This window comes from Limanda limanda, chromosome 19, assembly GCF_963576545.1.
Source record: "Limanda limanda chromosome 19, fLimLim1.1, whole genome shotgun sequence".
Taxonomy (NCBI): Eukaryota; Metazoa; Chordata; class Actinopteri; order Pleuronectiformes; family Pleuronectidae; genus Limanda; species Limanda limanda.
Genome location: NC_083654.1, coordinates 19805845 through 19821133, shown reverse-complemented (window position 1 = coordinate 19821133; position 15289 = coordinate 19805845). Strand labels below are relative to the sequence as shown.

At 43.7% G+C, this 15289-nt stretch overlaps 2 protein-coding genes across 3 annotated transcripts; one reads left to right on the top strand and one right to left on the bottom strand.

Moving 5' to 3' along the window:
* Positions 1–358: 358 nt before the first annotated feature.
* Positions 359–9758, bottom strand: si:ch1073-513e17.1 (sialin). Of its 2 annotated transcripts, XM_061092796.1 has the most exons (12): positions 9640–9758; positions 6893–6945; positions 6420–6588; positions 5484–5701; positions 5122–5355; positions 4828–5002; positions 4192–4310; positions 2758–2919; positions 2554–2686; positions 2298–2445; positions 2094–2184; positions 359–1843 (listed from the first exon to the last, which is right to left on the bottom strand). In XM_061092796.1, exons 3-12 carry the CDS (start codon positions 6511–6513, stop codon positions 1676–1678), a joined length of 1542 nt encoding a protein of 513 aa, XP_060948779.1. In that variant the 5' UTR covers positions 6514–6588; positions 6893–6945; positions 9640–9758; the 3' UTR covers positions 359–1675. The 2 variants fall into 2 exon arrangements, with proteins under 2 accessions (XP_060948779.1, XP_060948780.1); XM_061092797.1 differs by lacking the exon at positions 6893–6945.
* On the top strand, positions 9038–15094 carry LOC133026504 (c-Myc-binding protein-like). The gene is made up of 5 exons (XM_061093398.1): positions 9038–9046; positions 14143–14275; positions 14373–14433; positions 14809–14938; positions 15026–15094. The coding sequence occupies exons 1-5, from the start codon at positions 9038–9040 to the stop codon at positions 15059–15061; spliced, it is 369 nt and encodes a 122-aa protein (XP_060949381.1). The 3' UTR covers positions 15062–15094.
* Positions 15095–15289: the final 195 nt, after the last annotated feature.

Sequence of the window (15289 nt, the reverse complement as noted above, 5' to 3'; positions counted from 1 at the left end):
CAAACACGTGTCAGGATCTCAGATAGAAAGCTTTCCTTTTAACAGGGAATGTACACGTAATGTAGATTTGTTTTGTCGTGATATGAGATTAACAGAAGAACCAAATGTCCGAGTTAAATGAAGATATAAAAGTTACAACATATAAACACAGGGTGGCTGGTTGTGAATGTTTTACAGAAGAGTCCTGATCATTTTGGTTTAATTTTTTGTCCTGATGAGACACATGAGTGAAACAGAAGCAGCTGACGTGAACCTGAAAGCAGCAGAAGAAGAAGAAGAAGAAGAAGAAGAAGAAGAAGAAGAAGAAGAAGAAGAAGAAGAAGAAGAAGAAGAAGAAGAAGAAGAAGAAGAAGAAGAAGAAGAAGAAGAAGAAGAAGAAGAAGAAGAAGAGGTGTGACATCACCACCAGTGGTTCAGTGTCAGAACATCAACATGTGCACGTGCGTCTCCTCCTGCTGCTGCTGCTGTCCGAATCCACAGACTCTTTCCACAGTAAATGAAACTAAAACACTAAAAGGCTGTTTCTGTGAAAAATTGCACATGTTACAAAGCACCGAGAAGATAAATTCATTATTACATCTGCTCAGAAACATCATATCTTTACAGTCCCAGTGCACTTTGATATAAGAGTGTAAGAGCGAGAGATGATCCAACACCAGTAGCTCTTCCTGACGCTGATTCTGGTACCAGTTCATTAAAAAACTTAACAATAAAATAACGAGACAATGTACCTGAACATGGAAGTGGATCTTCAGATACTATATGAGATCACTAGTGTTGTTATTCCCCCCCCCCCCTGGAAACGGAAGTACCCATCACATTTGACTTTTGGGATTTCCCAGTGTGACATGTCACTAAATGATATTTTGACGACCTGTGTCTAACACACAGAACTTCCCAGAGGCAGTGAAGCTGATCCGCAGCTTTAGAGAAATGATCGGAACGTAGACTTGTGTCCTCGAAGATGAGCGACTCAGCGTTTCAGGTCCAATTCGTGTGGCATAAAAACAATAAATATTGCATTTAAAGAAATAAACCATAATGGCAGCATCTTGGTGGAAAAGTGACCTGAACAAATCCAGTCATTGCTTTGGAAGTTGAGCCTAAAAACTTAAGTGATTCTCTGAATAATAAATAAAAAGAAAACTCTCCCTGAAAGTTTGTTTTGGAAAACATTGGCAGTCTCATAGAACATAAGGCTTTTTGGTGTCTTAGTGGAAAAGGCTTCGGAAACAAAGCAGCTTGAGAAATGTGGTCTCATCACAAAACACTTGGTCACATTTTCTTCACTGTCCAAGGAAAACTAGGCACAAAGTAGTCATGTAAATATCACATCGGTCATATTTTAAGAGCCGTACCATTAAAAAACGATTAGTCAGCAGCTGTTGAATCGTGTCAATGCAAATAGTAAATCTGTCCATTTGACTTCAACACTAAGAGAATCTGCTTTTCTCTTATCGACTTGAAACGTGATAAAACTGCTCCATCATTGCAAAGTCTTTGTGCAAATGAACTAAAAATCTCTTTCTTTTAACTTTCAAAGACCAGAGACGCATGTTTAAAAGTCGGAGGTAGAACCGTCTCTGTTTCTAGTAAAACTGGGTTCAAATACATCCTGTTGATTGTATTTTTCTCTCTATGTAAAAAAAGTGAGCTGGATTATTATGTGTTTCTTCTACGTTGAGATGGAGCTGCTCCTCTTCCCCTCCACCTCCGCCCTCTCCTCCTCCGTGACGGCCCACGGCTGAATCTTCCCGCTGCCGAATATCGCGAAGACGAGAGCGCCGCCGGCGTTGATCCCGGCCGCGACCCAGAACACCGTCTGCCAGCCCGCCATCGTGTGCTGCCAACCAGAGAAGAAGAGAGGTCAGTGGTGTGTAACCGTGACGACACTGAGTGTGTGTGTGTGTCTGTGTGTGTCCCCAGAGAAAACCCAGACAGACGAACAAGGGATGAACATGCACACCTCACACAGAAAGACCCTGGTTCAAACCTACAACCTTCTTTCTCACAGTATCACCCCAACTCTAATATGGTCTGATATCTTCATGTAGTGATGTTGATTTCTACGTTCGTTGAGCGAATCCACCTACGTGTTTGGTGAAGTATCCGGTCGCTATCGGCGCCACGACACCGGGGATGGTCCCGAACGTGTTGGTGATTCCCAGAAGAAATCCTGCGTATCTACAGGAGACAGGAAAAGATGTTGTGAGAAATTAAAATCAACAGTTCTGAGTCGAAGCCCTCGTCCATATCAAAGCAGATATTTCCGAGCAGGGGGAGACGGTCACACCCACCGAGGGGCGATGTCTATCTGATTGATGAAGACTCCGGCGCTGCTGACCCCCCCGGTGGTCATGGAGAGGGTGAGGAAGGTGACGGTGAGGACGTGGCTGCAGCCGGCGTACGCCACAGCCACGAGGAAAGCTGAGGGAAACAACAGACCTGCAGCGAGGAGGAAGAGGAGGAAGAGGAGGAGGAGGTGGACGTTAGGGAAGGAGGGAAAAACCCTGCACATTTCATACATGAAGAGACGATCCGTGGATCACTTGCCTGTGACAGTGAAGATCTTTCTCACGGCGGTGACGCTGAGCAGCTGCCTCTCGATGAGGCTGTCGGCCACGAAGCCCGACAGCACGGAGAGCAACCAGCCACCGAGGAACGGCAGAGCGGACAGGAAGGCATTCTGAGGACAGACACCATCAGTAAGAATACAAAAGTGGTTGCTATCGAGCATATTGTGGATGGAAGCCGCACCGATTTGAGGTCAAAGTGCAGGATGTTGTTCATGTACGTGGGCAGGGAGGTGAGCAGGGTGTAGTAGGACCAGTTTGCACACATCTGGGTGACGATGATGGCCCACAGGGGGACGGACAGCAGCATGGGCAGCACGGGGACGGACCAGCCGTGACCTGTGCCCTGGGGGTTTCAGATCAGAGCAGAGCAGGAAATCTTTAAACACCACGATCCAGAAAACAGCACGAGACGGACAAGCACGTGGGAATAAATGTTCAGCGGACGGGAAGAGAAAGTCTCAGAGAGAGCGAGAACAGGAAGAGGAATGGAAACAGGAAGTTTGAAAGCGGATTGAAGAATGAAAGAACAATGCCAGCAGGAATACAAAACATCTCCGTGCCACTAAAGCTTTCAAATGCATTAGAAATATATTTAAACTTTATAAATCCATGTCTATTTAATGTGTAATTTCCTTTTACAAATTTCTCTCTCGGTGAACGATACTGCAGCCAGCCACCAGGGGGAGATTGAGATTTGGGAGCTGTCGAACTTTATGTACAGTCTATATTGAAAAAACCCAAAGTCTCAGAAAGAGCAAGAACAGGAAGAAGAATGGAAACAGGAAGTTTGAAAGCGGATTGAAGAATGAAAGAACAATGCCAGCAGAAATACAAAACATCTCCGTGCCACTAAAGCTTTCAAATGCATTAGAAATATATTTAAACTTTATAAATCCATGTCTATTTAATGTGTAATTTCCTTTTACAAATTTCTCTCTCGGTGAACGATACTGCAGCCAGCCACCAGGGGGAGATTGAGATTTGGGAGCTGTCGAACTTTATGTACAGTCTATATTGAAAAAACCCAAAGTCTCAGAAAGAGCAAGAACAGGAAGAAGAATGGAAACAGGAAGTTTGAAAGCGGATTGAAGAATGAAAGAACAATGCCAGCAGAAATACAAAACATCTCCGTGCCACTAAAGCTTTCAAAAGCATTAGAAATATATTTAAACTTTATAAATCCATGTCTATTTAATGTGTAATTTCCTTTTACAAATTTCTCTCTCGATGAACAATACTGCAGCCAGCCACCAGGGGGAGATTGAGATTTGGGAGCTGTCGAACTTTATGTACAGTCTATATCGAAAAAACCCAAATTATCTTAAAGATCAATAAGATAAGATAAGGGGAAAATCCTCCGGCTACAATCACAGGCTAGACGCACAAGTGGAGTCACAGTTATTATATTTAGTTTCATATATTTAAGTCAAAGATTTAAAGTTTGAGTTTTTTCTGCATCTCACAAACTAAGATGAAAACGGAGAGGATAATATTTCCCTCAGGTTTCAACCTCGCGGTCGTCTCTTCCATTCGTTTCCACGACAACTGACTTTCTAACCAGACGACGGGAGATGTGTTGCGGTGAATAAAACATCGGTTAATGTTTCATGCTCACCTGAGGCCCAATAGAGTTCCTGATGTAATCTCTCTCCTCTTCGCTGATTCGAGGATGTGTGTGAGGGTCGTCTGACACGAGAAGAAACCAGAAGACGGCCCAGAGGCAGCCGGCTCCTCCTGAGAGACAGAGACACAGAGACACAGAGAGACAAAGACACAAAGACACAGTGACACAGAGACACAGAGACACAGAGACACAGAGACACAGAGACACAGAGACACAGAGAGACACAGACACACAGACACAGACAGAGAGAGAGAGAGAGTCAGAGTTTTACTGTGCGAGGTGGGGAATGATTTAAGGGACGGTGTAATGTCATAACGAAAGTAAACTGCTTTAAATGAATCATGCACAGTGAAGCACAGTAGAGATGATGTCATGTTGTCCTTGAAACTGTCAGAACCGGTATCGGGAAACATCTCTAGTTTAAATCCATCCCCAGATCATGAGGGGGTCTGAAGAGAATGAAATGGATGTGAATCACAAGCTGCGAAACCTTGGCACCAAAAGTGGAAAAGTGGGGTTCAATCCTTCCGGTAGAATCCAGGGACGCATTCTGATTGTTATTGTTTCACCTTCGTGTTTGTTTTTTCCTTTGATTTCTCTGCGTGAGTTTGGGATTGTGTTTCTCACCACAGAGGTAGAACACCGCGGGCCAGCCCAGTGTTTGGCAGATCAAGCCCGTGAGCGGCAGAGCCACGAAGGCGCCGAAGCTCGCCCCGGATCCCGACATGGTGATCAGGCTGGAGCGCTCCAGTGGGGGGGCCCAGCGAGCCCACATCGCCATCATGGCCGGGAACGTGACACCCTGAAGACAAGAGTGAGACCGACGGGTAAACAAACAATAATCCTGTTTTTTTTCAGTAAAAGATACGAAGACAAAAAACGAAAGGTACAAACAACATTTCATTTCCAGCATCCTCTCACCTCGCCAAAGCCCTCCAGCGCCCGTAGTGCAAACAGCCAGGTCACACCCAGCTGAGCAGCCAGGGGGGTGAGGAGCGTGAGAGCAGCCGTGCCCAGCACCCCCAGACCCATGAAGAGCTTCCCCCCGTAGAGACCGGCCAGGTAGCCCCCCGGGATCTGCGTGCACAGGTAGCCGAAGAAGAAGGCGCCCAGGAGCCAGCCCTGAGTCTCCGAGTCCCAGGGATACTGAGGGACCTGGGACAAGAGGACAAGGAGAGAGGCAGGTCACCTTCATTTATCTTTGAATGTCATTTAATAAAGACTCTTTCACTCTACTTTTGGGAGCTGTCGTGTCGTCCATCTTTATAAAAGTGGTTTTTTACCCCCTCTGGTTGTGGGAACGTGTCGCTGGCGTTCTCCATCCCAGCCGGCATCGGACACGCGTGCACGATGGAGGTGTTGGGGGCCGGTGTGGGCTCGGTGGTGTTCACCATGACGACCATGGCAACACTGAGGTTGACGCGGAGGCCGTAGACCACGGAGAACCCGAAGAACATGAGCACGGCGAGGTTGAGCCGAGCGGAGCAGCACTGAGGAGGAACTGATGACACACAGAACAGAGGTTCACCCATCATGGTCATTTTCTATTTATCACATTAATGCAGGAATAAACTTTTATGGGGTTAAGAACAGTTAAGAATTTTTGGATGATCACAGGGATGAATGGTTTGTCACATTATTAAAAAGCTGGAAATCAGGACCTGTGATGAAGGATAAAGTCATATTTCCATTTCATTATTTCCATTTTCTGCATTTTTACGTTTTACACATGAACTTTTCCCAATTTTTTCTATTTCTATTTTTCCATTTTCTACGGAGACACAGTTTCAGTATAATGTGACTTGAGTCAAACTGCCTCTTCACAAAAATCTTACATAACTGACAAAGTGCTGATGTGAGTGGGACCATGAAACCACAATAAAATAATCTGCTGAGGAACCAGAGACAGTTCAACAAGATGTTCGCACCAATAGAAAATAATGACTGAAATATCCAGATGTTGCACCTTCATCTTTACAGTTTATTTTGCTGCTGAGCGCAAATGCTTCATCACAGCAAACTGAATATGTTTAGCTTTTGATCTTATTTGATAAATTAAGACATTTCCCAACATCACTTTTGGACTTTGCGGAGTTACTTGCAGCCCTTTGATTTAAATACAACTGAAATAACTTGGAACTGGTCCTGAGAGTCGTCTCAAGAGGAAAGTCCAAACTCCTCATTGAATATAAAAAGTCCTGATAAGAGCAGAAACGAACCTGCGTCTGTCTGGAGGAGCGGCTCCACGTCCTCCACGTCCTCGCTCTCGTCTGAAGACGCTGCGTTGACGGAGAAGCCATTTGATCGCGGCATGGCCGTGGACTGGCCCGGCTAAACACTACAATACTTCAAAATGACGTCAGTGAATCATGGCGTCCAGGAAGTCTGCTGAAGAGATGGAGATCAGATGTCAGAGCAACACAGACTCACACAGACACACAAACACGGACATATTAACACTGCAGAGGCACAAACAAACAGGATAAGAGATAAAACATGACATAAATGTTAGATCACATGAGACACACACACACACACACACAAACACACACACACACCGACTTCACTTCAGAGCCTGAAACTGGAATCTGTCTTTAAGAAAGAACACAACACACTGGGGCTGTTGTTGCCTATGTGAACTTTTCAGGAACTAAGGAAACAACCCGTGACACACGTCTCTGCTCTAACTCACCACTGTGGCTTTGAGGAGGTTTCGTCAGAGAGAAGAGAGCAGAGAGAAAATACCTGAAACAAAGTCAGAGCATCTCTGTCAGTTCAGTGACCTGCACTGACTCCGACTTGGTTTTAAATAAAGTTTAACGTGTTTTGAATTATATCTGTGAATCTGTGTTAAACTGGTGACCTCGTCCTCAGGCTGGAATAGAAATTAAACCTGTTGCAAACAATCACATCATTCAAATAGAATCAAGTTGGGTTTTGGACTTTTGTTCAGACAAAGCAAGACGTTTAAAGCGTGAATTAACCTTGTCACACAAAGGAGGTCAAGAAATGTTGAGTCATTGTTTTTAGTTTCACCAAAAATGTAATTACCATGACGACGGCAGAAAAAAACATTCTACCAAACAGATTTTGAGGAACTGAGAAGAATAAACTCATTTCTATCAGATCGTTTCAGATAACGTATTTCTGACTTCAGGTTTTGATGAGTTGGAGTCGAGTCGAGTTTCCTCATGAACTCAGAGACATACAGTGTTAAAATATATAAAAACATCCATAAAACATTAATAAAACATACATAACAAACACACACACACACAGAACCGGACCTGAAGAATCCCGCTGCTGCAGCTCCTCAGGATCAGTAAACACCTAAATAAACGGTTCTATCAGCGATTGATCCTTCAATCATCTCTGCAGTCTGAAGAATTCATGGATTCCTCAGTCCAGTCGCTGTGAGCCAGTTTCAGTTCAATACACGAGTCATCAGCTCAAAAACTTCCGTCACAACTTGGACAAATGTTCAGGAAACAGCAGAACAACTCTTCCAGCTTTGAAACCTCTTTGAACATGGGTTTAAGTTGCTGTACTTTATTTGTTCAGGTTATATTATCTGTTTAAAAATCCAAGGAGGTTATGTTTTCACAAAACTACACAACTGATTGATGAAAAGATGAAACTGGGTCATGATGGTATTTTTGTTTAATAGTGATTGAAGCAGTTACTTAATCTTAAGAGTATTTGACCTCAATAACTAATAACTATAATGAGTTGAAGTGGGAAGTCATCTCATCTTTTGTTTGACTTTAACGTCAGTGTCTAGACGGGAATGTGACGAACTGGAAAAACAGGCCGTGTGAAGAGGAAACGTTGGTTCACAAAAATCAATAATCCTGACTCTGTTTTGATCTGTGTCCTGAGACAATCTGTGAAATCTATAAACATAAAATATGGATCACTCACAGATTTCCTCCGCATTAAACTGTCACATGTGCTGCCACCAAGTCTGTTTGGTTATACTATATTTGTATTCAGTGTTTTACCTGCCACCACTTTGAATCACATCTGATCATGATGGTCAAACCTGTACATTTCCACAAGTGGGAGGATGAAGCCGAGGCCTTGGCTTAAAACAAATAGACAGTTGCTCAAAACTTTTAGGAAATCAATCGATCAATCGACGACTTACTATCTCAACAAGTCTAGACGGTTCGGGGTCGTTAGTTGTGAACTGACTAAGAAAATGAAGTGAGCCAAATCAATATGTTTTTTCTATTCCACTTTTCTGCTTTATTCATGAATTTAAAGCACTTCATAAAAGATCTGATACAAAAAAGGCCATAAATATTATAATTATTGCATGGTTCTCTTTATTTGCAATAACATGATTCAAATGTTCTTTCTCACGGCAAAAACTAAAGTTTATTTTCATCATCAATCTGTCTGTCTCATTGTGTCTGATAAACACAAACTGTCATAGAGGACAAACCGTCATGTGAAAATTCTGCTCAACCACTAATGCATGAGTAATAACAACACACAATAGTATTTCATTCACAGCCACACAGGTATTTTACTTTGAAAACTTCCCTTAACCCTTTGATACACAAGCTAACCGTTAAATCCCTTCTAATGCACAACATGGTTCAGAAAGGACTTTCATTTAGGAGAAGGTTCCTATGATGACATAGAAGATGAGTAAAGTCTTTGTCATCAAAGAAACCTTCTTCATGTAGGGAAGCTGGATTCCAAGCAACAACCACGACTCCAGCTTGATCCTGTGGAACAAATCCTCAGCATCAGAAGCTTCAGACTCAGAATCAAGACCAAGAATTGCCTCCTGATCTTCATCATCCTTCATAAAGCATCTTTAGGAACCATGTCGGCAGTAAGTGTGAAATGATTGGGACCAGCCAGACAAACACTCTGGATAGAGAAAACCAATGTCTCCTGCATCGGTCTATTAAGTATATACTGATATATTTAGAGTTTTATTTTGTAGATCTAGCTTTGGTTAGCTAGCCAGAAAAGGAGCTAGCTAAATAACAGCTAGTTAGTATTATTCATATTTCTTTCTCACTGGTAATGGATTGTAAAATAAGATGAATGGCCGGTGTTCTGTAGTGAATACACACTGTACAGGTCATTATTGACCCATGTGTGTAAAAGTGATGTAGAAATATTGTTTATGAAGTAAGAAAAGAAAAGAAAAACAAGATATTAAAAGAATAGTTAGAATATGAAATAATACCATTGATTGAAAACTCACTTCTGACCCATGTTGTGTATCAAAGGGTTAAGTCCCTTTACCTGGAGCTTAAAAACATCTGGAATATCACATATCATAGAGTTACAGTATTTCACTACTCGTGTAAAGTATCTAAATACTTGTTTACTGTTAATGAACCAAACAGTTGTGATTGTCAACATCCACTAAATGACTATAAGTGAGTTCAATGAGAATAGATGAATAACACTCACCTGCTGGAGAAGTTTAAAGCAGAAGCGGCTTTGATCCTTTGTTCTGAGAGGGAAACATGTCGCAGATCATCAGGACGAATTCTCTCATGTCAGTAAAACAACAACATCTGAGCTCAGCCGCTGTTTTCCACCACAACGACAGATCGCTAGGTGCACCCCGGAAGCTTTAAGAAAACCCGGAAGTCACAGTGACTGGAGGGGACGCACCCGATGTGACACAGCGCGCTGAGGAAAGCTCGCATGATTTATAGATCAGCGCTGCGGATATGCCGCGTAAATCACATGATCAACAACTGGCCCAGTCTCGTCAGTGATTGGCTGACAGCTGTGTTGCCAGGTCGGGTTGGTTTTCCTCATTTCCATGTTTTACAACTCTTTTTAAATGTCAGCTCTTGATTCCATCAAACCTCAGAATATGGAATCGAACGAGGGTCCCATGTACTTTTTGGTGCATGTACAATTATTTTGTAGCAGTAGAAATATTTTTTGCATGTGGGAAAAAGTTATAGCATGCAGGTATATACTATATATTTAAAAACAGGGTTTGTAGCAGTGGAAATATTTTGTCAATGGTTAGAAATCGTTTTGTAGCTGTAGGAATATTGTGCATATACATACAATCTTTTTCACCAATAGAAATATTTTGTTCAAATGTCAAAACGTTTTGTATTTCTGGAAAGTTTAGATACGAGTTATAGAACCATTTAAAATAATATGTTTAATACTATAAGCTGAACAGAGAAGAGTGAACACATTATTAAAAAATATATTTCTGGAAAGTCAAGAACACTTTCGTGACGTTTATTATTATTTCATATACTTTATTTTCGTCCAACCTGGCAACCCCCCGACTCCACTTCCTACAAGCTGAAGGCGACAGGACGAGCTGTTTTTTAAAAATATATAATTATAAACCTTTATTCAGCCTTAACATAGTCATTCTTCTTCTATAAAACTTTAATTTAACGAGTAAAAAAAACTACGAACGCCTTTATCACGTCTTCCTGGGTGTACCTGTTGTTATGGCAACGACTGGAGCGATCGCTGTGCGTCGGTGTTTCCTGCCGAGTAACAACCGGAAGTTAAACAGTTGTCCCCGCGTCATATCACATCGCAGAGTTAAGGCCGGAGCATGCTTCTGCGTTGTCAGGGGCCCGCAGGCACTTCGTGTGTGGCACGAAGGAGAGCGATTTATGTACATCGCCACAGCGGCTCCTCAGAGCCTTTTTCTGGCGGAAAAATCCGCCAGTCAGTGACGGGTTATACTAGTGGTCATAGTTTCGGATCTCTTCTGCCAAGTGCTCTTCTATTTGGTCCATATTCGTTCTTCTAAATCTTCTGTGGTTTCCGGGCATGAACCGGAAATGCGACTCCGGAAATGATATAGTTAGCAGACCAATCACAGCCCTTGCGGGCGGGTGACGCTTGCGGGGCTTTGCCGTCCAGTCAGAAAAATTGGCCGACGCACGTAAGGACGTAAGCAGGGCTACGTTAGCACGTAGGGGGCCCGGCAGGGCTCTTGCGCTTCCGGGCCTGTGAAAACGCAGAAGCATGCTCCGGCCTTAAAGGGACTCTTACCTTTGTTGCATTTGAGAATTACAGCACATTCGAATCATCCCGCCTTCCTCCAATGCCCCACCCCCTCGTTCCCATCCGCGGTGTTTTTTTTTTTGTTTTTCCCCCTGGGAGCGGCTGTTTCAGGACGCCGTGGACCACTTTGGTCTGCCATCGTCAGTCGCTACGGTCGATAAGGTCGCTACTCGCTACTGTCTGCCGTGGAATCAAAACAAACCCTATAGTTGAGGACGCGCCTTAATGACGCGGGCCCGAATGCGCCAGACGAAGCAGACGGGCTTCCTGGCTGTTTCCATGCAGCAAACAGACAGGTCTGTCGGCCAATAAGGTGCTTCGGTCCGAAGAATTTTATTGGTTGAAGTTTTCACTAAATATTACGAGAGTGAAATAATTGTTTGTTTTAACTCCTGGTGGGTCTGTCTTGCATTTTAGAGTGTCATTACCTTATTAATACCAATTTAACCTGATCCACAAAAAGTGTAAAAATGCAACAAAGGTAAGAGTCCCTTTAAGTGTGCGACTCCACGACTTGTTGTGTTGTTATTACTGGTTGTGTGCTGGGAATGTTGTGGCCCGACGCTGGTGGCTAGCTGGTGGCAGAGGTGTAAAGTAGCGAATTACATTTACTCACGTTACTGTAATTGAGTAGTTTTTTCGTGTACTTTGTAATTTTTTGAGTAGTTTTTGAAATGGGTAATTTTACTTTTACTTAAGTAGATTTTAACCGAAGTATTGTACTTCGCTACATTGAAAATTACATCCGTTACTGAGTAAAACAAAAACAAAGTTCAGGGCGCAAGGCAATTCTCACTGCAGTGGTAGATGCTGCATAGAGTGGATGACGTTCCCTAACGTGCACGTTCAACATATGAAAACTGATCGTAAAGTTCACTGTTCGTGAAAAATATGCGCGACAGGCACAACACTGCACAGGGAGCCACTGCGGAGGGGCTGCAGAGCTGCGGGTTGCAGACCCCTGGCTACGGCGAAAGAGCGATTTGTTTACTGCTCCGCCGTTAAAGAGATGCGTTCGTCAAAACATTAGTTCGGATATAATATTAGATCCGCCTCGCATTCTCTCCTCCCGGTAGCGCGCCTGTTATGCCTCTGTGCCACACCGGTGGGGCGCACCATACAGAGAATCACTGCGCTACACGGGGGCGGCCCTAGCACATTTGGTGCTCTATGCAAGCCCACCCCCCCCCCCCCGAAAAAAAAAAGTTGAAAAACGGAATTGCAACTTTCAGATGGTATTTTGCCCTGTAAGACTGCATTGCTTTTCAAATAAACACAACAATCGCAACGACATGGTGCAAGCATTCGTTTAAAGGCTCTTATATACTTCTACGTTCTCCGTTTCTCTGAGAGGGCTCCACGGGGGGCCAAGAGTCTTTTTGATTTTTACTTATCCGACCACTGTACGTCGAAAAAAATTCACCGCCAAACCCATAGGTGGCGCAACGGAAGACGAGCTCAGAGAAGCCTACCCCATTTGGGAAGAAGAAGTCCACGTGTCTCTGTTTACATGTTAGCTTGCGTCCCACACACTGAAACATGGCAACTAACAGAACTAAATAAAGTGACACCCAGCGGCTCAAGATGCTGATGTAATCGTTTCTTAGCGCACACACAGTCAGCAGGGACTCCCGGAACTAACTACTACTATCCAGTGTTTGCTTCTAACCTGACGGTATTATAGAAACAGTGTCATGATAGACGTGGAATTAAAGTCGTGACGGCGGGTTCTTGCACTGTTACCACCGCAGTTAGCATGGTGGCTAGCCTAGCCCGCTAGCGCCGTTTTGAAAGCTCGTTATAACCGTCTGTGACCGTGCACACATGCCGTCCGTGCTCGAACGAGCCACCGTCAGCCGGACAACTCCGCTGGCTTAACACACACGTCACATTAATCGTAGAATCATAGTTGTGTTTGGGTTAGCTGTCAAGCAGGACGTTTGAGGCCGGAAATGACGTCGAACAGAAATGACGTCGTACGGAAATTACGTCATACGGAAATGATGTCGTTCGCGGACCAATCACAGCCAAGAGCTGTCCGTCGGGTCTCCAACATGAAGACGGAGAGTCAGAAAAATCAGACGTGTACGTAAAGCTCTCCGAGGCGCTCGGAGAGGGCGTTCCACGACGGATAGGGCGGTCTTATCTATCCGTTTTACAAAATACGCAAAAGCATAAATTGGCCTTAAGACAGCGTCTCTCCTCTGGAGAAGGAAAACATTACGTAACGTTTTAGCTAGACCTCAGATAATAGGAACGTGTTCACCATTCAAATTCATTATTTGTCATTAAGTTGCGTTCAGGTCAACGTTCTCATAAAAATGAACGTGTTCAATGAATGGCCTACCTGCCTCGGCCGCCTGCGGGTGACTCTTCAGCTGTGCTGGATTGCTGTTCACTGCAAAGTGAACCCGGATGAGCTCTACTCACCTTGAAAATATGCTGCTGCTCAAACTCAACAAGAAGTTTGTAGACTAGTGCTCGAAAGGTGGACCAAAGTTTTTAACTTTTTATTTTAGCTGTCATGTGGTTCATGTCTTGACATGTCCTCCCAAAAGTTCTTAAATGCTGTGTTGACATGTTAAATGTTTAATGTTTGAAATGTTTAATGTCATTGCACTTAAACTTGTAAAGATCTCCTTTAATTAAAAATAATTGGATTTTTGACCCCTTGTCCTTTTTTGCACTGTATAGGAGCGGCCCCCATCAAGTTGTTGGAAGTAACTAAGTAACTTTTACTTAAAGTACATTTTAAATAAACTACTTTTTACTTTTACTTGAGTAGATTTTTAGATGGGTACTTTTACTTGTACTTAAGTAAAATTTCATCAAAGTAAAGGTACTTTTACTTGAGTACAATAATTCAGTCCTTTTACACCTCTGGCTGGAGGCTAGCTGGTTAGCATCGTGTAGCCGGGCCCTGAACGCACCACAGGCTTCTTGGGCTTTGATCTCTTGTCTGTCTCCTTCCAGGCCGCGGAGTCCAAGCGGGAGCAGTACAGAAGGTACCTGGAGAAGTCCGGGGTCATGGACACCATCGCCAGCGGTGAGTACACAACCAGCTGGTTAGCATGGAGCCACTGGGAGCTCCCCCCCCCCCCCCCCACCGCTCAGCTGATTCACGTCTCTTTTCCCTGTTGCAGCTCTAGTGGCTCTGTATGAGGAGACCGTAATATCGTCGAGACCTCCCATCAGCGCCCTGGAGTATCCTTCACGTGCCTGAGCAGCTGTACTGGTGTTAATGTGGCTGACATGATGGTTTGAGACCCTAGGACAAAGCATTGAGCTGCAGCAGGTTCACCACTTTCCTTTTCACACTTCTCATTTAGCAGCGTGTGTCATCAAATTGATTAACTTCTCTTAATGTGTATGTGCTTTTTTCTCAATTTATGTGTAAGAAGAAGACAGAGTAGATGGAGGCAGAAGACGAGTGTAACTTACAGGAAGCTCGTCCTCCGTGACCATCAAGCTAAATTATTATTATTATCTAGGGTTCATGAATCTGAAAAGAACCAAACCTGCTTTAGTGAAACCCAAAGATCAATCAGAACGCTGTGACCTTGACCCTTCACCCTGCAGTTTCATAAAGCTTCACCTCGGGGGGGCTGGTCCAGAGCCGGCGGACGCTGACACTCTTCGCATGGAGCTCGCCGATCTCCAGCAGAAGAACAACCTGCTCATGGAGGAGAACAAAGAGCTGAGGAACAAGGTGAGAATCCTTCATCCCCAGTGAAGGTGTCAGTGTCTGTGCTGCTGTGACCTCTAACCTTCACGTCTCATTTTCCCGATCATGCAGTACGAAGTGTCACCTGAAGAGGGCGCTGCAGAGTAGAGACGCTCTCTTCTTCGTTCCACAAAATGTACGAAAAACAGGCATTTTTTCGAATATGTAAATGTTTATTACATAATAATACGGTGATCACAAAGTCACTGTTTGTTTTTGTTCTGTAACAAGAAGCAACTTTTGTTTTCTCACTTTAAAAATTTGTTTTTCAGCATTTGGTGTCAATCGTCGTTTGTAAACGAAAGCACAAGATTCTTCTTACACACTGAAATACAG

Excerpts from the sequence above, each read along its gene's own strand:
- si:ch1073-513e17.1 (XM_061092796.1), bottom strand. The coding sequence starts at position 6,513 with ATGCCGCGATCAAATGGCTTCTCCGTCAACGCAGCGTCTTCAGACGAG. Across the intron at positions 5,702-6,419 it reads GCTCCTCCAGACAGACGCAG|TTCCTCCTCAGTGCTGCTCC; the intron begins GTTCGTTTCTGC and ends GTGTGTCATCAG. Across the intron at positions 4,311-4,827 it reads CGCGGTGTTCTACCTCTGTG|GAGGAGCCGGCTGCCTCTGG; the intron begins GTGAGAAACACA and ends TCTGTCTCTCAG.
- LOC133026504 (XM_061093398.1), top strand. Across the intron at positions 14,434-14,808 it reads CCTCCCATCAGCGCCCTGGA|TTTCATAAAGCTTCACCTCG; the intron begins GTATCCTTCACG and ends TTCACCCTGCAG. Across the intron at positions 14,939-15,025 it reads ACAAAGAGCTGAGGAACAAG|TACGAAGTGTCACCTGAAGA; the intron begins GTGAGAATCCTT and ends CCGATCATGCAG.